Source organism: Felis catus, chromosome A1 (assembly GCF_018350175.1).
Source record: "Felis catus isolate Fca126 chromosome A1, F.catus_Fca126_mat1.0, whole genome shotgun sequence".
Taxonomy (NCBI): domain Eukaryota; kingdom Metazoa; phylum Chordata; class Mammalia; order Carnivora; family Felidae; genus Felis; species Felis catus.
The window spans coordinates 146,801,018-146,824,674 of NC_058368.1; the positions used below are offsets into that span (position 1 = coordinate 146,801,018).

The 23,657-nt window shown below is 38.1% G+C and overlaps 1 protein-coding gene across 5 annotated transcripts in view; it reads right to left on the reverse strand.

The window, feature by feature from the left end:
* HAPLN1 (hyaluronan and proteoglycan link protein 1) overlaps positions 1-23,657 on the reverse strand; it is a 71,256-nt gene that overhangs the window by 20,883 nt on the left and 26,716 nt on the right. For 2 of the 5 annotated variants that reach the window (XM_019836384.3, XM_019836372.3), the window contains exon 2: positions 12,100-12,228. In XM_019836384.3, coding sequence (XP_019691943.1) covers positions 12,100-12,202 — 103 coding nt within the window. In that variant the 5' untranslated portion in view covers positions 12,203-12,228. Of the gene's footprint in view, positions 1-12,099; positions 12,231-12,861; positions 13,125-22,047; positions 22,208-23,657 lie in introns of those variants that run through there. The other 3 variants (XM_019836382.3, XM_006927834.4, XM_019836379.2) reach the window with 3 other exon arrangements.

The following is a 23,657-nucleotide window of genomic DNA, read 5'->3' on the forward strand; positions in this document are numbered from 1 at the left end:
TTAGATGAGGTAATTCGCTTAGAACTTAGCCTTGTGCCTCGCACACCGTAAGTGCCCAGTGACTCTTACTAACCAACATTTGCTGAGATCCAAATTGTGCCAGGTATGCAAACCAGCTTCTCTCTTCCACATTGGCTTCTTTCCTGTGCTCTTTCAGAAGACTTTCCTAGAAAGTATTGCTTCCTGAGAAATTGACATCTCATCAACTTTCTTTGATTCTTCTAATCTAGTAGTTCTTAGCAGGACAGGAGTACACCCGGGACCACCACCTTGAAGCCTTTTCAGAAAACCCAAATCTATCTACATCTATAGAATCTAACTTCTTCCTGCCTCCTCTTCAATTTCCCTGGGGGTTCCAGACAGTCTTCACTTGGGGACAGGGATGGCATGTATTCATTGGCAGCTGTCCCCTGCTCCACCTCATTCCTCTAACTCCTCTTAAGAATCATGATGGTAGCAGGATTTCTCCAAGAAATAGGAATAGTTCATAAGAATAGTTTCTTCAGGGTCCAAGGCCAAATGTTTTTTTGTAGTGATTTGATTTCTTCTGAAACATAGTTGTATCGATGGAATACAATAAAATGAGAGCCTTTCTCACCTATTAATTCGCTCAACAGTCTTCAAGAGTTGATTCCTGTTTGGGTTAGGAACATGAGGATTAACCTGCCTGAGTCTGAATCTCAGCTTCCCCCTTAATAACCATATGATCAGGGGCAAGCTTTGAACCTTTCTCAACTTCAGTGAGGATAACCACCTTCATTCAGTGCTGTGGTGAGTCCTAAACGAGATGACTGCGGTAGTGCATTTTCTGTTGTGGATCACACATAGTTAGTGGTTTTAAATGTTAATATTAGCTTATATTATTGCCATTGCTTCATCCAATATAACTGGCCCCTGGACTAGAGATAACCTTACTACCGTTGTCAACTCAGCGTTATCTACTCTGGTTAACAATTTTCAGATTTTAAATTTATGTTATCAAAGACTTTTATGCATAATGAACTAGTATTTAATTACTGTTATTTTAAACCAAATCATAGTGATAGAGAGATTAAGGAATACATTATAGGAAAATAAAATAAAAAATAAAATTTGAATATTTCACTAATAGGGTGAATGACATTCCTAATAAAAATATACTTTTCAGGGTTTTAAATGTCCTACAGGTTTCTTTCAAAGGGTATGGGGAAACCAAAACATTAGCATGAGTCATTTATCTTCATTAGGCTGTAATTAACCACACACTCTTTAATTAGTGGAAATGTGGCTTTATGTGGTAAAGGGGTAGAGATCAAATCTACTTGTCTCTGCTCAGACCACTTCCACTTTGTGGTGAAATGTAAGGTCAAATTATCCGTAATTTGAAGAAAAGACATTGTTGGTTTTATACACTAGTATGGTTAAAGTCTTCACTTAGTATGCCGGACATCAAGATAATACTGTCACAGAGTCAGCCCTGGAGGCATAAGGGATCTTTTGCTTCTTTAGTTAATAAACAATCATAAATTGATAGTCTAGAATGTGTCAAGTATTAAGTTGAGTGCTGAAACAAATGAAAGGTAAGTTGAACACAAATGCCCAGGTGGGCAAGGCTGAGGGAAGTGATGGGAACACCAAGGTGCTGAGAATGACAGGGAGTGGAACGGACCATGCCATTGCGGTGAGCGCATGCTCCATTCTGAAGGGGAGCAGGATACCGATTCCTGCTGATGTTGTCCAACGGGAATGCAGGTTGAAAAACAGCAGGTCTTTGGAATTTTCAGCAGATGCTAGAAATGAAGATTTTCATGCAAATATCTCCAATTTTAAAATGTTTGCAATTAATTTAGATTTTTAAAGAAGTTACATGAAAAAAAAATACCGCATTTCAGTGAGCAGGATTGACTCTGGGAAGCAAATATGTGGTATCTGCATCCTCTTTCCCCCTACCTGTTGGTATTGAGCACCTCTGAAGCTCAGACGGGGCTGTCTCCTTATCTCTACCTGCATTTCCTCCTTCTCTAGGTGTTCTCAGCTGAGGCATGGCTATAAATAGCACTATGTGCTGACGATTCCAAAACTTTCTAGCAGTGTAATTTTCCCTGAGCACCAAATGAATAAATCCACCTATCTGCTGGGCATGTATTGGATGCCGAATAGACAACTCGAGTCCCTCTTCCCCTGCCCAAACCTGTTCTTCCCCCAATTTTCCTCCATTTATTTATGCCTCTACCATCTGTTCATTTGTTCAAGGCAAAATCTCGAAGTTGAGCTTGATGTGCCTCTTTCCCTTCATCTCTGTATCTATCTCTACTCCTTTTGTTTTCTAACTGGTTCATCTCCACCACCATAGTTTCTCATCTAAAGTACCTCAAGACCTTAAATATCTTACCTTTCCACTTGGCACGTCATAATTCAGTATTAATGTGGACTTTTGTATTTGTAAACCATATGACATTACTGTCTTGCTCAAAACCTTGTAACCACTTTCAAATGCTTTTAGAATAAAGTCTGAACTCTAGACCAAATACAAAGCAATGTGGTCTCACTCCTGCCTACTCTTCCAACTCATCTTAAATCACACCCTCTTCCCTGTGAGGCTGCAGTGCCTCCAGCTTCTTTCCAGCCTAAAGACACCATATTAGTCCTATCACAGCGAATTTTCATTTCTCACTCTTTCTACCTGGAGTGCTCTGTCCCTGGCTTTTGATGTGACTGGTTCCTGCTTACTATTCAGATCTCAGCTCACAGAACCCTGCTTGACTCTCCTCTACAGCAATTCATCCCATGCCCCCCTGGAGGCCCCCTCACAATCTTAGTATACTGTAGGCAGTTTACAAAAACCCATTACTTTATTCATCTTTTAAAATAAGGTATTCTGTTTCCTTGAAAACATTTCAGGGAAATACAGTATTAAGCATCTAATCAGCTTTTCATTATTTTACGCTACAAGACTCCTTGTTAATGATTGTGTGATAAAAGAAAAAGCAAAGTGAGAATTAAAAATAATTATATGCAGATTTTGGAGATTTAAAACCTATCAGTATAACTTATGATACTTTTCAAAAGAAAGTAATAATTATTCATAACCCACATTACACTAGGGAAGAAAACTTTAAAATTTACCCATCTATTCTTAAAAAAAACAAAACAGGAAAAATAAACTTGTGTGAAGATGTTAATTCTTTTTTCTTACCAACATAATTAGCCACAGATAATCAAAAATCCATAGTGAAAAAATAGAGTCCTGTAACTAAGAACATAAGAAATTTACATAATGCCTATCGTGACTTATAAGGAAACCTATCTTCAACCTCCACATCTCTTGTTCACCTGTGCTTTCACTGTAATTCAGTGAATAACTGTAACTCTGAGCCAAATACACAGACATCATTTCCAATGCTTTCCAGGAATAAGGCAAAGCAAGCACGATTACAAATAGAATCATCTAGAAGTGGGAATCTCCATACTTCAAGGATAGGTTTTCAGTGGTGTTCTTATTTAAAGTTTATAATCCCTCTTTAGAAACAAGGTAGGGCACTCCTTTTTTTCCTTCTTCACCTAACTGACCCACTTGACTATAGTGAATGCTCCCTGTTCTAACATGCCTTGTTAATTTCATATGTGATGGACTGTCGACTTTATGTGTTTTTATCTTTAATGTCCCTGACCCTTCTGAGTGGGCAGGGTTGGAAAAGGTAGTTCTGGAGAATTCTTGTTTAACTTCAGTTGTTCAATATACTTCACAGAATAATCCATAAGTGTGTGAAAACATACTACTCAGAGCTCATACATGTGGTAACTAGTCACTGAGTAAGCATAAAAGTCAAGTAACCAACATATGTAATTTAAATAAGATTAAAATACCTACTCTTTGTATTGACTACATTTTTGAGGGCACATATGTTTAGTGCTACTACAGTATACACAAAATATTTCTGAAGTTTTATAGAAATTTTACATTTCTTGTTCTTTCATTGTCTTCATTTTGAAATAAAAATATTTCCATAACAAAGATTTATCCCCACTGGATATTATCAGTTTGATAACCCCTAATTGAATATTTTAACTTTTTACCATTTTGGTAGATTTTTCTATTCCAAAAGACTCTCCTAAAACAGTAATTTTCTACCTCACATTTAAAATAAAGTGCCAAATCAATAAAGAAATCTAAATCTATTTTTTCTTGATATCTAGTAAAGTCAAAGAAACATAGCATGTTGAAATTACTTTAACATTAAGCCATTAAGCTATAGGTCAGTGCTTTAGCTGAGTCAACATTGGTTCTTGCAAAACTGCAACCGAAGGGAAAGGTTTCTGTATTAAATGGATTTTCTCAGTATTTGGGAAAGTTTCCAAATAATTATTGGTTTCCTGCATGATTTGCGCATATCGGCACCCAGAATGGGACAGAGAAAGCAATGGCTGTTGGTGTGAATTTGTTGCTACCTGAAGAGATTAAAAAAAATCTTTATGTTTATTTATTTTTGAGACAGAGAGAACTGGGGAGGGGCAGAGTGAGAGGGAGACACTGAATCTGAAGCAGGCTCCAGGCTCTGAGCTGTCAGCCCAAAGCCTGGACATGGGGCTCAAACCCACAAACTGTGAGATCACGTCCTGAGCCAAAGTCAGACACTTAACCAACTGAGCCATCCAGGCGGGCCCAAGAGATTTTTAAGTGTAGGTTTTTATACCTGGAAATATTATAAAATGTGTTGCTTTAATGTGCTTTATAGAATAACATAGAATCAGCATTCTAGGTTACTCAGTAACAAGTTTAGAAATATTCTTAAGATGTATTTTATGAGTTTAAATCTACTAAGTGATAAAAACTTTAGTGAGTATGGATACAAAGTTCTAAACAATAAGAGTTTTTTGTTTAGTAGCTCTTTACTCTTTTCTCCATGTTTCCACCTCTGTTTAACACTTACTTTGTTCGTTTTTGGTTACCTTTTGTTGCCATAATTTTGTTGGTAATCTCACTGAGGACATGGTCTGTCCTTCCTCAGAGAATAACCCAGTGCTTTGCTTGAAAGAGGCCAATGTTCATCAAGTGCCTGACTGCAGATTTTCTCAAAAGGACACACAAATGCAGAGAAGGCTAGGGCATGGGCTAGCAGATGCAAAGTTGGTATGAAAATGTACGTATTTCTGAATCAAGATTAAGGAATTTATAGAAATTATATATTAATCTATAATCATTTAATCCCTTGCCTTTTCTATTCATGACCGTTGAGTACGTATGTATGTATGTGTAATTATACAATGTGTGTGTATCCAGGACTATATAGTTGAAGAAAGGTGTTGCCATGTTTGACTTTTATCTGTAATTTAAAGAAACTGCTTTTCTGAATGCTTCTGTTTAAATAAAAGTAATAGTAGGTAATGGTGTTCTCTCTGTAGCATTCCATGATTTTTCCATCAGTTATCATAGTCCTTAGTTCTATATTCATAGTAATGTCTGTTTCATCCTCTTACTGGACGAAAAGCTGCATGAAGACAAAGACTGTGTGTTCTGTTCATCATTCTGTCCCCAATGCCTGTAAGAGTAGGTGCTTGCCACAGACGGAATGTCTGTATGCTCTCGAAATTCCTATGTTAAGGACAGCTGGGTGCCTCAGTCAGTAAGCATCTGACTCTTGATTTTGGCTCAGGTCACGATCTTACAGTTTATGAGTTCGAGCTCTGCATCGAGCTCCACACTGATAGTGTGGAGCCTGCTTGGGATTCTCTCTCTTTCCCCCTCTCTCTGCCCCTCCCCACTCATACTTTCTCTCTCTCAAAATAAATAAACTTAAACATTTTTTTTTCATATGTTGAACACTGATCCCCAAGTAATGATTTGTAGAGGTAGAACCTTTAGTATGTGATTAGGTCATGAGTATGAGTCCTCATGAATGGGATTAGTGCCCTTATAGAAAAGAGACAGGAGGGCTACCTTGTTCTTTTCTACCTTGTTCTGTGAATCATGAAGCTAGCTCTCATCAGACAGCAAATATTCCAGTGCTATGATTTTGGACTTCTCAGCCTCCAGAACTGTGAGAAGTAAGTTTCTGTTATTTATAAGCCACCCGATTTATGGTATTCCCTTATAGCAGCCCCACTAAGTGCATGTACGTTTGTGTGCAGTACATGATTATTTTCCTTCTTTTGATGGCTCATTTATTATAGTCATATTCTTAGTTTGACCAAATGATAAGCCTGTGTTTAATGTAGTTGGTTCTTATTATCGTATTTGGCTTTATGTCCTATTGTAAACTAATAGATTTCAGAAAGTTCATTCAATACTCATGATATTGCTAAGTTTTACAATTTTATGGTTAACTTTGCTGATATTTTATAGCTAGTAGTTTCTAGATAGAATTATCAATAGTATATATATTTCTGTAAGTGCAACTTGGAAAATACACTTAATCTTTGTGGATTTTAAATTTGTGCCAAATAGCATTATTCTGCCTCAAAACTACAAAAATGAATTAATTTAACTTTTCAAGACAGACTCAGAGTCCAAATGAGTTTTAAGTGGAAGAGAGAAAATTAAGCTGGAATAACACTTATCCCGTTCTCACATTAAACTTTGGCTCTGCAGACGGTTTGTGATCATACATTATTAAATTCATTCCACCCACTGTGATCCACTCTGCACCACCAGATCCCAACTCTGCAGATATTACATAAGGAACAGGATAGCACTGCAGTGACCAAACATAAATCGAACACTCTTCAAAGCTGCCTACACACATCAGGAAGATTGCTGCCTCCTGCCTCTGGTGGACTCTCATGGAGCGTAACATGCTGTGTGCAGGATGGGAGCCATGCATACGAGCAAACAAAATTTGCTACCACACTCCCAATCCTCCTCCTCATCGACTGCCTGTCATTCCACGAACTAGAAAGACACCTCATGGCTTTGGTATCACTGAATAGGGCTGGATTAGAAAAAGTACCTGGATTCTGGTCTTGCATTTATTCAACAAACATGTATTGATCACCTACTAGGTGCCAGGTAGTGGTTCAGGTGACTGGATATATCCGACGAAGATCCCTATCTACACTTGTGGAGTGGACGGACACATGAAGCAGAGATGGATACAATTACATAAAAATAAGTAGAGTAGAGGGGTGCCTGCATGGCTCAGTCATTTAAGCACCTGACTTCGACTCAGGGCATCATGTCCTGCTTCATGGTTCGAGCTCCGCTCTGGGCTCTGTGCTGACAGCTCAGAGCCTGGAGCCTTCTTCAGATTCTCTGTCTCTCTCTCTCACTCTGCCCCTCCCCTGCTCATGTTGTGTGTATCAAAAATAAATGAATAAATGTTAAAAACAATAAGTAGGGTAGATAATCAGCGCTACAGAGAAAAGGAAGAGAAGGTGTGAGAGAGATCGGGGTGTCCGAGGAGGGGCAGAATGCTGCTGAGAGAGAAATTTCATTAAGAAAATGAGAAATGAGCCCAGATTTGAAGAAAGGGAGGGCATTAGCTGAGAGTCAATTCCCTCATCAGCCATGCAACCTGGGACAAGCAAGTAAAGGCTGTGAGTCTTGATTTCCTCATTTGTACAATGGGCTATTGATCTAGATGATCTACACTAGTTCTTTTGAATTCTCAAATTCTATAAACTATGATTCAACTTATGCCAACATTACAGAATGGAAGCAATCCTATAGTGTAAAGTGTCACATATGCTAAATGCTGTGAATGACACAGGACTTAAATGTTCATTACGATAGCAATAATTTGGAAGTATCTCATTACACTTACTCGTTTTTCAACCAACATATGTTAAGCACCTACTATGTGCCAAGCACTACTATACAGTTGGGGTTTTACAAAGCTCACGGTCTGATGAGGCAAGGGAGGCACGTTAGTTAGCAAAAAGGAACGCACATTAAACTGGAACAGAGGAGTCGTTTGGGACACACAGCGAATGGAAGGACCAACCACAATGAGTGGGAATGTCCATTTCTGTCAAGGGTTCCTGGTACACATTATCTTTTCCTTTTAATATTCTTTCAAAAAATTTAAAGTAGCTTATCTGTGTTTACCTAGTAAGTATGTTAAGGGAAATATTACTTATGTTTGGAAGGCTTCAGTTTCCATAGGAAAGTAAAAATTATAAGATGATGTTTAACAATGTTGAACAAATCTTAAATTGTGAAATTAAGGAGGACAAAGAGGCAACTTATAAAATGTTTACTCCCTTAGAGCTAAGGTAATGATATGGTTCTGTTAACAAATGAATTTGAAAAGATAACCACTGGTTTTCCACTGGTATTTGTGCTCCTTTTTCTATTTAAAAGTCAGGGTTTTGTTGTTGTTGTTGTTGCTGCTGTTATTATTTTTATTATTTTTTTCACAACTATTTATTTATTTATTTTAAATGTTTGTTTATTTTTGAGAGACAGTGAGAGACAGAGCACAAGCTGGGGAAGGACAGAGACAGGGAGACACAGAATTCCAAGCAGGCTCCAGGCTCTGAGCTGTCAGCACAGAGCCTGATGCGGGGCTCACACTCACGAACTGCAAGATCATGGCATGAGCTGAAGTCAGGCGCTTAACTGAGTGAGCCATCCAGGCAGCCCTCAACTTTTTATTTAAGTTCCAGCTAATTATCATACAGTGCAATATTAGTTTCAGGTATAGAATTTAATGATTCAACACTTCCATACGACACCTTATGTTCATCACAAGTGCCTTCCTTAATCCCCATCACCCATTTAGCCCATCCCCTCCACCCATAAAAACCAGTTTTCCATGATGGTTAGGAAGTAATAACCGCAACGACAACAACTATTATCTAGCAGGAGCTTATTGTGTGCCAGGTTCAGTGCTAAGCACTTTTCCATGTATTACCTAATTTAAATTCTCACAAAACTTTTTGGAATCAGTGATCATGCCCAGTTTCCTAGATGTGATAACTGAGACTTGAAGAGATCAATTGTCCAAGTGCTAAAGCCAGTAAGTGGCATAATGGGTAAAACTCTTGAACTTGCCATCAGAAGACCTTCTCTTGAACACCAGAGGCAGGAAGTGCTGGCTCTCTGACCTGGATAAGGTCAAACAGTTACATGTTCAGGATAACTGTACCTGCTTTGCTTTTCACATTGGTCAATGGGAAAAGGACCACAACATTTCTCTTCTGTCTTAAGACTTGTACTTTAAAAAGCATATTCATCATCTCTGAACTTCTACTAGTCATTGAAAGTCTACACAAAGAGTTTTGGGGCCTGATCCAAATATTTAAAAAATTGTGCTTCTGTGTATTTTGGATTTCCATACAAAATCCTTCCCAAAGATCTCAAGTTTCAAAGGATTTGGAAGTTGTTTGACTAGGCACATTATGAAATGAGGAATATAATCCATTAGTTGAGAGGGTTATGGAGAAGGCATTAACAAGAACTGTCTCTTCCTGTACAAGTATTTGAGGAAATGGCCCTCTCCTATATTGAGAGCAGTGTATGACAGCCAATGTAATACCTTGACTGCTCATTTTTAGCACACTTTATGGACAAGTGACATTTGCTTTCTTGTGTAACCAAATTGATTCAAGAAAAAAAAAGAATAAATTAGTATGCGTGCAATTTTATTTAAAGCTGTGTTTCCCCCCATGGGAATCTGGGAGACTTTTCATCACCAGAAAATTCTTTTTACTAGAAACACTTTGCACAGGGACCTACCCTTGCTGTTTTTTTTTTTTTCCTGGTAATCTGACTTTTTTTAAAAAACCCAGATTAAGTTTTTTTGTGCCTATATCTCCATAGAACCTTCTAAAACAAAATTGGCAGGAAGCCTTCAGAAAATTAATTAGGTAACTCTTATGCATGAGATTCAAGGATGTATTAAAGTGTTGAACATCTTTACCATTGCAGCCAAGGAGAATTTGAGGGTGATGAGCATTATTCCTCTGGGTGTTACTTAGGCCTGGAGAACTTAGAATACAAAAATCGATATTTAATGAAAAATGGGATATAGAAGAAGTATTTTTGCAGTAACATGAATCTTGAGCAATTTTCTATCCCTGAGAGAAGCATATACTGCTCTTCAGTCCAGTTCAGGAATCTGAGATTTAGATTCCTAATTTAATCATCTGACTGCAAAATTCATAGAAAATTCACAAGGATTTCAGCTCCCTTGAATCCTTTCTGGGCCAAGTTTGATTAATAACAGTTCCAAATGTGAGAAAATAATGTAGTATTTCAGCAAATAATGAAGGTTGCCTACTTCAGTGACTATCTATTTTGCTGTCTGCTTTACTTTTGTATTGTAAAAGACAACGGAAATTGTGGCAGACCACTGGAGGTGTTTCTTTGAAGGATTGAAAAATATGAAAGTTCCATCTGAGTACAATCATAAAGGAAAAAGAAAACTTTCTATTAAACAAAAGTAACGATGATGAATATTTAGAGCAATTTTAAAATAAATTCTGACTTATGGACCTAGCATCAGAATAGTGTCCCAAATCACCTTTCAGTAACCACTTCCACAAGCAAAGTATAGGCCTATGAGTGTTATTACTTGAAAGCTGTGAGTAACTTTCTAAGAATAGGAATTTACAATTAAAATGAGGTGGACTACCAGGTCACTTAAAAAAGTTGGGTAGTGTATGCAAATGATCTGGATAATTCTGATCCCTGTGTAAGAAATTCCTTTGCGCTAAATTTCAGCAGAATATAAGGGTTGGAAAGGCAGGAGCAAACCAAGTTTTCCTTGCTGAGATAACCTGAGTCTTAGAGACTCCCCAGAGTAATTTTTAACATGTTAACACGTTTTAAAAATAGTATTTGCATACTCTGGGTGCACTTTAGACTAAATGGTTTGTACATAGTTCATAATGTCACAGGAATTTAATAATTACTTGAAACCACAGCTAGAATTTATTTTATAGAGCGCTTCAAACTGCTATTGTTAATGACTAGGTATTCCTATTTTGGCTGCATTTAATTCTGTGATTAGATGTTAAAGGATGTTATCCCTCATTAGAAAATCTCTATGTGTAAATACCGTATAGTCTTTGGGAGACAGCCTGGATTCTACTATACACATTCAAGGGAACAGCTGAGTCAGCAGCTTGCATAGTAAAATTTATGATTATATAATTCCTTTTCATGGTCCAGCATTGGACAACTTAAAGCTGCGGGAAGCAAAGAGAACTGAAAGAGAGATGTCTAAAATAGCTAGACGTCATCAAATTCAGAATTCGATTTGTGTAGTCATAATATAGTACAGGAAAATACTTCTAGCCAGACTAGCATTTGACCTTCACCAACCATACTTTCCAACAGTGGATGCGGTTTTTGGAGGCTATGCTTTTGACCTTGAATATGTAACTTAATGTTTTATGTCTCTTAGCAAACTTACAATACCTCTGGTCCTCAAACCGAGCTCATCTAAAATTAATATCTTCGTGTGTTTGAATTGTTAAAGTCTATAATTCTTATTTTAATTATTCAGCCTACAAGGGCAAAGAGAGAAGCTGCAAACTATCTTTTTCTTATTGCATAAGTCTGTCGGCTTTCTTAGTGCAGGATGTCCCTCGTCTGAAGCTGGGACTGAGGAAACAGCTGCATTCTACTGCAGCCTTAAATCCTGCTACAGCTCTCAAGCTTAGGATTCAGCTGAGCTGCAAAATATGCAGGAGCAACACATTGGTCTATGGGAACTAAAGCTTTGCCAGAGGAGATTGTCGTAAAGTGAGTTACTCTTTCCTGAACCTTAGCTTGTCCCACTTTCATTTTCACATGGTTTTTCTTAATGATTACTCGAACAGAATGACCTTCCATCGTGAGTTTTACTTCCTATTTCTCCCTCCTTTCGCTTACATTTAAATAAACTTTATGCCCTTCATTCTACTTGGAAGACACCAACCGTAGTAAAAAGCCCTGAACAAATTGCATCAGCCCCTTGCGGTTGGACATTCCTAAGCCATTCTGCTTTAATTGTCCTCAATTCTTTACTGTAATGCAATAGCATTCAAACACCAGAAAAGCATGTTCACCAATTAACAGAAAGGAAAAGAAAAAGCCAATGCAGCAGAGCTAAAATTAAGAAACACCAACCAAGCACCCCAACTCCAAGTAACTTGAAATTAATTTGACTTTCATGAGAACCTGCGTTTTCTTACCTTGGATGTGAATAACTCTGTCATGATCTAGAGTATAGTTGTCTGAATGATGATCGGCCCAGCAGATTGAAATCAGCACCAGGAGAAGTAGGCTCTTCATCATCTTTATAACCCAAAGAATCTTCTTCACTGTGAGAGCATCACATACAAAGAGGCTTGTGAGATTTGGAACCCTTTGGAGTGTTGCACTGCACAACTTATTACCGCCTTATCATCATAGAATGGGTCTGTAAAAATATTTAACCCAATCTGTTCAGAAAGTTACTGTAGCTGTCTTTGGGAGCTGAAGACTGCAGCTTTGAACAATTCCAGTTTCCCTTATGCAGCCAGAGTCCAAATAGTGTTTAACTCTATCTTTGCAGAATTGTAAATCTAGAGATGTAAATCAGTATTGTTTTGATATAGAGAGTTACAGTTAGTTACAAAAAGATATGGCAAGGATATAAAAAGACTTTAAAAATTATTTTGATCTCTGAATTTGAAGTATTACTTAACAAAACCACCATCTGACATAGCTGCCCTGCACGTGAGTATCACCGGGTCTAATTAGAAACTGAATCTTAAACCGGAGCAAATGAAAAATATTTGCATGAAACTTGACATTGTCATTCATTTTACATGTGGATTCCTAAGCAAGTTGGATTTGCTTGTTCTAAAGAAGAAGAAGAAGAAGAAGAAGAAGAAGAAGAAGAAGAAGAAGAAACAAACAAACAAAAATCCCTGATTAAGTAAAAGCAGCACATTTATTACAGATTCACTTACCATCTTAAACACTGCTTGGGTCGATGGTGAAGAGTTGAAGATTATGGACAAACTAGGTTAGAGTTGTGCATGGTACCACTGCAGTCATCCTGATTGATTTTTCATTCATTCCTCCCTAAAATGCTGACGCACCAACTTAGAGTGCCAGGTGGGGTCTCTGCAGTCAGCAGAGGCACGGCTGCAGGGAGCGTCCCTGCCAGCCTCCCAGGGCAATTATGCAAATGAAGGGCTGAGCCGACAGCTAAGCACGGCCCTGGTCCTAAGTGAAAGAGGCAGAGCCCTCACTTGGCTGTTCTTTACTGCGAGACCAATTTGATCAAAGGGGACACAATGCCCCCAAACGTTGTCATTGGAAGGGCCAAAAAGTGACTCCAAGTGATACAAACCTTATGACCTTGGCAATAGCTGCCAGGGAAGAATTTGAGTGTAGCTCCTCTGTTTCCATGTGAAAGCCGAGGCAGATATTAACAAGGGCTTTCTTTTTTTTCCCATGCACATCGCAGCCTTAACAACACTTGGCTATTTTTAAAACTGAAATTGCACAGTACTGGCTTCTCACACTAATTTGTTTCTTCCAGGAAAGCCTGACTCCCTGGAATACTCATTACAGAGCGCTGAGTCTGTTCCTGGAGGTCCTTGCAGGCCTGCCTTGACTCCAGAGCCTGATGACACACAAGACACAGGCGTCCCCGTCTCTCCTGGGACAGAAATCCCTCTTTGCGTTCTCCTAACACTGGGCATTGCTGTGGTGCCTGTGGCTTCAGTCTTTCATGTTAACTTGAACCCTTTTCTTTCTCTTCCTTATGACACAGAAAGAAGACAGTGGATGAGCAAATGAAGAAACTTACTTTTCCAGGACACTGAGGGTGTCGCTTTTAAAATGTTATTTGATTTGCTCATCTTATTTTCTGAAGTTCACTTGACTGTGTCTCTGAGGGTTTTTTGGAAATGCTTGTTGTTGTTTTTTTAATTTTAAAAATATTAATTTTTGAGAGAGCGAGACACACACAGAGCATGCGTGGGGCAGGGGTAGAGAAAGAGGGAGACAGAATCCGAAGCAGGCTCCAGGCTCTGAGCTGTCGGCACAGAGCCCAATGTGGGGCACGAACCCATTAACTGTGAGATCATGACCTGAGCCAAAGTCGGACACTTAACCAACTGAGCCACCCAGATGGCCCAGAAATGATTACGTTTTTGAAGATACTGACTTTTGTCCATAGGAATATTATTAACAAATATTACCTCTTTTCAGCCCACAACTGTACTTTGGGTGAATACACATAATAAAAGTGATCTTTTCGAGTTTGGAATATAATGGGGACAATTCCATACTCAAGCATAAGACAGTGGGGAAACCAACACAAGAGGTATCATGGGCTCTCTCCCTGCTACAGGAATCAAAGGAGAGGGAAATGTGGGGCCACCTGGGTGGCTCAGGTGGTTAAGCATCGACTTTGTTTCAGGTCATGATCTCAAGGTTCGAGAGTTCGAGCCCCGTGTTAGGCTCTGTGCTGACAGCTCAGAGCCTGGAGCCTGCTCCACATGCTGTGTCTCCCTCTCTCTCTGCCCCTCCCCCCCACTCACACTCTGTCTCTCTCCTTCAAAAATAAACAAACATTTAAAAAGTTTTTTTTTTTTTTTAAAGTACAGGGAGATGTTGAAGAGGGAGTGGGAGGAAAGCATATATAATTTCATCACTTAAAGAGCAGAAAAATTCTAAGTGAGGGATCAGATGAGCAGAAGCAGAGAATTTGCTATGTTAACTTCCACATTTGCATGGTCATTTACAGCAGAATTTATGCACACACACACACACATACACATGCACACTGTTACAGTTGTACATCCTAGACCTACAGCCATCCTCATTTTTATTCACTTCTACTTAAAGCATATTCCACACAAATTTGTGCATCTCCTTTAATTCCATACCAGAGAATTAGAAATTGTATCACTGGAGGTTCTTTCCATTGAATTAACATATTCATTGTCCAACAGCTCAATTTTAAAATGCAAACATCCCAGGTGGGGTGAGGGGTATAAATAATAATAACAATAATAATAATAATAACAACAGCAGTTCCTTTTAGTTGAATGTCTACTATTTGCCAAGTGCTATGCTAAGCACGGTACCTACAATGCCTTGAGACCATGAGACCAAAATTTCCATTTTTCCTGACACGGACAGTTACCTTGCTGAAGGTCACACATCTAGTAAGTTGTATTTGCTTTCAAGGAAAAGCAACCCCTACCCTGAACTACGCTTGTTGCTCTGAAAGTGAAACTTGTTATTTGTTTTATTGCCTTTTTTATTTAGCTTCTTTAACTTGAACCTACCAAGCTCTGAAAACCTTAATTTGTGTTATATGTGAATATAAACTTTTTTTTTTCACAGCTTATAGATGAGAAGTCAGATGGCAGTTTTTGTAATATGACTGTGCCCTGCCTCACTTGTGATACCAACCTAGGGCCACAAACACTGCCTTGGTGCTCACGTGTGTACATACACACACACACACACACACACACACACACACACACACTGACACACACACCATCTTCATTTTAACAAGGATATGGCACATCTTCAGTGATTTTTGATTCAAATACAGGCGTGGGTCGGTGCACACTTTCAAGCACCCTCACTGGCGTTAACGCACTCCAGGCAGGATAGCGTGGGACTATGACATGCTAAGCTCCCCTAGAACGAACTTTAGGGCCACAGTGTTCAGGTGTCGAAGCCAACTGCACTGCGACGTGAGGTCCTAGGGTGCGGTCCTAGAGCACCAGGGCTGTGCCAGAGGCCTGCGTGCTGGTGCTCAGTGGAGAAGGATGCCTCGGAGGTAGCAGGCGGTCATGTGAGGGAATGAATTGAATCCTGCTTATTTGCATTTTGTAACAACATTTTCTCTGAATATCCAGGTGTGTTAGGTAAAAAGTTTCAGTTTTTGATATGAGTAAAATTTAGGAAATCTAGGGGACCTTTATACCACCACCTATTTACCAACCTTGAATTAGCACTCAGTTCACCTGCAGCTCACACCATTGACGTCTCTTTTTATAGCCGACCAAACCTGGCTGCCTGATGCTGCAGTCAGCTTCAAGATGGGTTCAAACAGAAATGCCTGTGTTCTTGGTCAAAGACATAGGATAGGGCTGTAATTTTCCAGTGCTGCTTTGGTGATAATTAAACCGCTATTCGGAAGCAAGATAGTGTGGTCAACATAGAAGTCTAGTAGTTTGATACAAGTATAGATATACCAATACCAGTAGTCTAATAGCGAAGTGGCCAATTGCTATTTCTTTTTTTTTTTTTTTTTTTTTTTTTTTTGAGACAGAGAGAGACAGAGCATGAACAGGGGAGGGTCAGAGAGAGAAGGAGACACAGAATTGGAAACAGGCTCCAGGCTCTGAGCTGTCAGCAGAGAGCCTGACGCGGGGCTCGAACTCACGGACCGCGAGATTGTGACCTGAGCTGAAGTCGGACGCTTAACCGACTGAGCCACCCAGGCACCCGCCAATTGCTATTTCTTAAACACTGCTAAAATTTGTGTTACGATGGTAGCTACACTGTGACACAAGGTAACGTATAGGCTTGTCAAATCACTCTTGTACACCTGAAGCTAATGTAACACTGTGTGTCAACGCTACTTCAGTTTAAGAAAATAACAAAAAATAAAATTACTGTATGAGGTAGTAGGTTAGTAAAACCCAATGGAAGGCATGGGTGCTGTTTTCTGTGCCAAGAGGCCTATGCCACACATTTCCTGAACCCATTTAATTATTATTTCTCAAAACAATGCAATTGAAGAATTGTGTTATTATACACATTTTACAGTTACAGAACCAGAGTCGGAGTGGTGGAGTCCCAAGCACATAAAACGAGAAACTGGGGATCTGGGCAGTCTGACCCCCCCCCCCCCCCCCCCCCCCCCCCCCCCCCCCCGAGCTCTGGCTTGCGCTCTCCAGCGCCACTCACGGCGTCTGTCCTTTGTGCCTTGAGAAAGGCCTTCAACTCTCCCAGTCCGGTCTCCCAGATCTCTTACAGTTCACACAGGTTGGAATGCTGTCTTTCATCCCTTTCTCACTGGGTTATAGGAGTAGCACTTAATCACAGCCCTGTTTGCACAAGACATGTTTGAGTGCACAGTATGAATGCTTTTCTCACTGCACACCCAGCACCCAGAACCTCCCTGTGCCAAGAGGAAGAATGAATGGAAAATTGAATCTGGGAGAAACAGCTATGAGGACTAAAGCAGCTGAGACTGAGGAGAGTTTAATACTGTGTAAAGAGTTACACTTATTATTATATGGAGAATGGTAAGAGTTACTTCTTCTCCACTGAGAACTTAATGAAGTAAACCAGGTTTCAGTTTAGTACTTGAAACTTAGTTTAGAAATTACCAGAATCAATACAAAGGTTGCTACAGATTGACTAAGAATCTCCTTTGACAGAATTACTTCGAAATGGAATCTTTTCCTCTTCGGTATCTTTTAAGTCTGATCTAGTTACAGGCAGAAGAGGGTTTATGATCAGTGTTTCTTCAAACTTGGTCAGTGGTAAAACTTGGTCAATAAAAAAAAAAAAAAAGAAAGAAAAACGAAAGAGAAGGGACTCCAAAAGTGTAATTTTTCATTAGGTAACATTAATCCATTAAAAAATTAGTTCTTTTTTGAAGTAACCTTTTTTTTTTCTTTTACCCTTTTGCTATTAGAATGGCCTTTATTTCTTGGAATTAAGAGTTGTAGACTTCTCAAATTGTATATTTTTTGTGTGTTGAGCATTTTTTTTTAAAAAGAATAACCTTATGTCAGTTTCTCTGTTGTTTTACTGTTGTTGGTTGGCCTTGTTTTCTGCTTTTAAAAAATTTTTTTAATGTTTATTTATTTTTGACAGACAGAGAGACACAGAGTATGAGTGGGAGAGGGGCAGAGAGAGAGAGAGAGAGGGTGCGAAAAAGGCCCCAGGCTCTGAGCTGTCAGCACAGAGCCTGACACAGGGCTCAAACTCACAAAACCGTGAGATCATGACCTGAGCTGAAGTCAGATGCCTAACCAACTGAGCCACCCAGGCGCCCTTGTTTTCTGTTTTGACTCTACACATAGGTGCAATCCAGTAGTCAGACCTTTGACCCAAATGATGGCTAAGGAATTGACCCTAATGATGCGTTCGAATTGTTCAGTGTGCAGAGGGACACTTGGATTTTTACCTAAGCCCTGAGATTTATTGCACACATGGGGGTAGTAGAATGCAGAACTTGTTGGAATATACCCATTGCTCAAGAGAAAAGCCATAATTGAAAAAAAAAAAAAAGAAATCTTTGTTCAGTGATACAACTCCCCTCAGGGAGTGAGTCTATATAAACTTCAAGTGAACGTGGCATTTTCGCCTGTCATCTTGCATTGTTATATGAAAGCACAAGCTGTTGGAGAAGCTAAAGAGCATTTATGATGCCCTGAATTAGATGGCCAGCCATGGTCGCTTTCTAGTCTGGTCGTGGTCAGTCTGTTGCTTCCTAGGATCCTCATGACTCTTGCGTCTTAATTTGAACATGAATAACTTGCGTCTTAAAATGTACTAGTTACTTCTTTTTCTTCCTCTGTAGTTTGAAATCACCTACTTTATTTCCAATTTTTCTCTACATTTTCCATCATTGTTTTATCTCTTCTTGTTTCTCCTCTCTACTTCTATTTCTCCACTCATTGAATATAAATCTTACCCTACCTCTCCACTCTTCTCTTCTTCCTATATTTTATTATATTTATCATATTATTCGATATTTGACACAGTCATCTGATTTATCATACAAAGCAGGGCATAGAATGTACAGGACAAGTATAATTACATGGAAAACAGTAGCGTGTAAATTGGAGCTCTCCTAGGCAGATGGGGAGATAGGGTAGAAGGGTAAAAAAGGGAAGGCAGAATTTAGTTTCCTTCCTTGCTCTGCCACTATCTAGTTATGTGACCCTGAGAGAAGTCATGCAGCTGCTTTGAAGGGGTCAAGTTTTTTATCCATCAATTGGAACAGCTGATGACAAATGTCACTGCTTTATACACATTTTTATTATTGTTTTTATGTATTTTTTTTTCCTACTGGAGAGATCAGGCCCTCCTCCAATCTGCTTATATTGCATTTTAGGACTGTCCTCCTCAGCAAACAAATTCATGGATTTTTAAAGGGATGATATCAATAATACTTGTTTAAATAGCCAATTCAATTCACTTACTGCTTTTGGCTGGTTATTCTTTGCTAGCTCTCTCTGAAAGAATATTGATGGAGTTTGGGACAAACTTAGCATCCCTTCACTTAATCAAAGTGCATTTGCTCAAGCTGTTCATTGACCCACCTGAAACTGCTTTAAATAATTCTTGAGCTAAGAGTTAGACTTCCCCCAAACCATTTTTATGAAAGAGTTCTACAGTGGTTTTGTTTGCTGATAGGTTTTCCCAAATAAATTGAAACAAGGCGTGCATGAATAAAAGTAGGAACTGTATTTGATGTTTATAGTGTTCAATTCTGCAAGCTTTTGTTGAATATCTAGGGGGTGTGGAGGAAGCAGTGCATACACATATTAATAAGTTTAAGAACTTGTTTCTGAGTAACAGTCTGGCATTGCTGGATGAATAAATGAATGAAGCACATGTAGCAGGATTCTGATATGTCTAGGTCATAAACTATGTAAAACCCTAAACTGAAAGTAATACTTAAAAGTTGCAAACATGTCATTCAAAGTTTATTGGCATGCAATACCTTCCTTTGGAATTGTGTTATCTATCCCAGCTCATATTGAGGTTGGAGATGGATTTATAGATATAATATAGTATTTTATATTTATTTTACATCTTATTTGACTCATTTTTCTTCTATGAAAAGAGTAAGCAGAGTAAACTATGGCTCTCCAATGTTGTAGTGTGTCCTCTTCACCCAAGAATCTCTCGAAGTGGGTTAATACCACAGGACAGGTGGTTGTCAAAATTCACTCATGTGACAGGAAGGAAAGTATGTACATTGAAACTATAGTAAAAGATGACTTTCTCGCGATCATATGTTCTTAGTGACTTTTGCATGTGTAGCCACATCACATGGGTGGGATGGCATGTGGACACAGACACACCTATTCATTCTGAAATTACATACTTAAAAATGTGTTTCTCTGCACATTTATATGGACAGTCAGTAAGACCCTCCTTTCTGGTCATTCAAAGGAAATCACAGACATGCTGTCAATATATTCCAATATTCTGGTTCTACTGTTAGCATATAATTCACAGTTTGTTGGAGAAAAAAAAATGGTATGATAGGTGGACAAGAAGACTTATGGTTTCAAAACCTTAGAGTGTAGAAGAAATTGCACAGTAGCTTTAGTGTACTTTTGCCAGCTCTGGCTACATACTATCTGCAGGTGTTCTCACTGTCTACTCAAAAGCTTTCCTTTACATGAGGTTTCTAAGTTTTCAGGTTCAGGCAGGAACATGTCTTCAATAATTAATAGTTTGTTTCTTAACCAGACAGTTCTTAGTAGAGGAAGTCAATAAGTACATTGTTAACATATTAACAAAAATACATTTTGATGATGGCGATGCTGAAAGAAAATCTCTTATCTTCCCTTCTATTTATCTTTGGCGAATGGATCCTACTTTTGCTGCCCTGAAAAGCATAATTTTACCATAGAACATTAAAAATCAGAGCATATTTGATATGAATATTATATTGCTTGTTCTTAAAAGTGCATCCTTCATGGAATACAGAGGAAAATACTCATTTCCTATCATTACACATAAAGAAAATGGTCAAAAATCAAATCACATCATGAACAATTCTTAAAAGATAATTCAATTTGTTAGAATATAAATTAATGTTGCTGCCACTTCTCAGGCCATCTCATAGTTTCTTTATTGTTTACTAGGCTAAATGCTGCATTATATTGACATTATAATAGTGATTATATTACAGAAGTAGTAAGTCCACATGCTAAATTTTGACTAAAATAAAAATTTCACTAAAATTTTCTTCATTTCTAGCCTAGAGTAATTTCTTCAAAAACCAAACACTAAAGCATGTACCTATGTTAGCATCGTTCTGGGGGGAAAAAAAAAAGCTTTCTCTGTAGAGTGAATAAGTATGCTCTAAAGAGTATTCTTGCTAGGCACACTTGTGCAAGAAAGACTTCATTTTATAATTCATTCCTCTTTGATTCCATGATCAAAAATCTCAGTAGCATCAACAACTTACGTTGAGTAATAGAAAATTAGGCTTCAAAAATATTTTTTTCTTAATGTGTAAAATCAAATGACTTATTGTCATTATCAGTAACAGTAAATGATTTTTGAACATGGAACTAGGAATTTGGCACTAAATTAAGAACTCTACAAAGGTAGACATATTCCCTAGTGAACGGCAATTCAAATAGAACTTAATTAAACACAGCATTTAAAAGAGATTGAAAGGAGCCCTTTAACCAACAATATAGACATATAAACACTATAAAACATTATAAAAGAATCAATATATATATAAAAGATTAAGAATTTAGATTGCTACCTCATTTTGTCCTAACAAATAACAAATCCAAAAACAGACAATAGCACATAAAATAAAACCACTTCCATTTTTTATTACTCATTTACATCATCTTAAAACCATGGAAAGTTACTCCCTTTTTAATATTTTAATGTGCAAATATGAATAAAATTGAGAAATGTTAGAACTGCTTTTAAGTGTAGGTTACATAAAAACGAGTTTAGAATCTAGCTCATATGAATACTAGTAATTGGATGCAAACGTCCACAGGCCTTAGAATTTGAAAGAAAGATTTTTAAATAAAATATTTAGAAGCAGGGTTTATATGGGTAGAAAACTCATCATAGCATCACTTTCAATTAAACTATCTTTGAAAGTATGTCTAATTGAGGTAGCAAAACAATATTTTAGGACTCCGTTTCATTTAAAATCTTAGCATTTTTTTAAAAGCTCAAAAATTTAAACATCTCTCAGTTAAACATTATATTAACACTGGATCTAAAAATACAACTGCACATCATCTACAAGACAGCTTTGGTGGCATCACAGATGTAACAGTCACAAGTTTTCTACACAATGCAAAACCCAACTCTAAACTCACCACGGCATCCCACATCTAATTCTAAAATAGTTGACAAACAACAAGAATCAGGCAACTCACATATATTTTTTACGGTGATCAGACTCTGAGAAGGTGTAGAAAGGTTTTAAATGTATGTCAATTCTGATTTTTTACTAAATACACGGAAGAACTTTATGATCGATGATTTACTGAGGTATCTGATTGTACTAAGTCATGATAAAAACAAAAAAATCCATTAATGATCGTTTGCAGCAGAAACTTCTGTCTCCTTCTTGCTTGGTGCAGTCCCCACCTCTTTTGGCTGCCACTTTTAAGGTCTCTTCCAAGACCCTGAGGCAGGTTTAGTATTGGTTCACATCCTACGTCAAAGCACAATTCTCATCAGAATTCAGTTCATTGGCTTATGAGTAACAAAGCTTGTTCCAGCCCAAAAGGCTGTGTCTACACTGCACAAAAAGGGAGAATACAATATTCTTCAATTAACTTGGCAAATATCGACAGTGAAGCTCATTAAATTGAGTTTCCAAATTGATTTTATGATGCAAGATACAGCCTAAGAATTCATCTTGATAGGTTTTTAAGTTATAGTAATCTTTGAAAGTATTTTTTAAGCTTTTAAAACAAAATTATCCTCATTTACATCTTCTTTAGCTGAGGAATTTGTTCATTCTGAAAGCAACTAAAATCATTAAATAATCTTCTTTATAGGCGCTGAAGCACTGACTTAGTCACTTAGAACTGACTACTCTAGACTCTAAAAATATCTACATAATTTATAACTTTCTTTTATAAATAATAATATCAGTTAAAACTTTTGTAGTATGTATTAGGCTTGCCTTTGACTTAGAACCAAATAATCATCTATGAGTATAAAACATAAAAGTGAGTTGTATTCTCGCAAGAAGCAAGGAAAACATGTACACCTGAATCTCAAAGGTTTTCAGTGTCCTTGAACACCATAAAATTACCACCCCCACCCCTTCCACAGACCCTTCCTTTCAACCTGGCTCCAAATTCCCACCACTAGAGTTACCAATGCTAAGTTTCTCAGGGTCTTTTCCATTTCAAATGTGACCGTGGCTTTGTAAATGTTAATGGAGGGTCTCAAGTCCCTGCAAGTGAGAGCCTAGGAGAGGTGCCTTTGTTCCTGGGTGGGTTTTGCCAAAGTTCAGAGGAAAGGAACAACTATAAAAACTATGTTTTTTACTCTTCCATAATTTTCATAGAAAGCAGCATTCATTCCACGAACATAAAAGTCCCAAATTCTCATCAATGTTGAGCAAATGACAGTTGAGAATTATTTGTGTACTAAGGACCTATGAGTAATCTCTTTTACCTTGTTAACTTTAGCAGGTATGCAGATGTATTTATACCTAGGTGATGAAATGTGATCCTGAGAATACACAGTACCTAGAAAGCAAGAGAAATGGTAACATTTGCACAACTCTTCAAAAAAGAAACTGCTGTCCAAAAACAGCACATACACAGCTCTCAGTCACTGTGCTCAGATGTTGGTAATAACTGCACACCTGAAAATAATGTGTAGTGCATGCTACAGAGCAAATACCGAGAGGACCACTAAAGCTACAAATGTCATGGGCAATAAAATGTCCATGGCTGATTCAGAGATTGGGTTCTAGAAAAGTGTGCTTTTGTAAGCAGTCGTTTAAAGTGCCAAAGCCCCTACC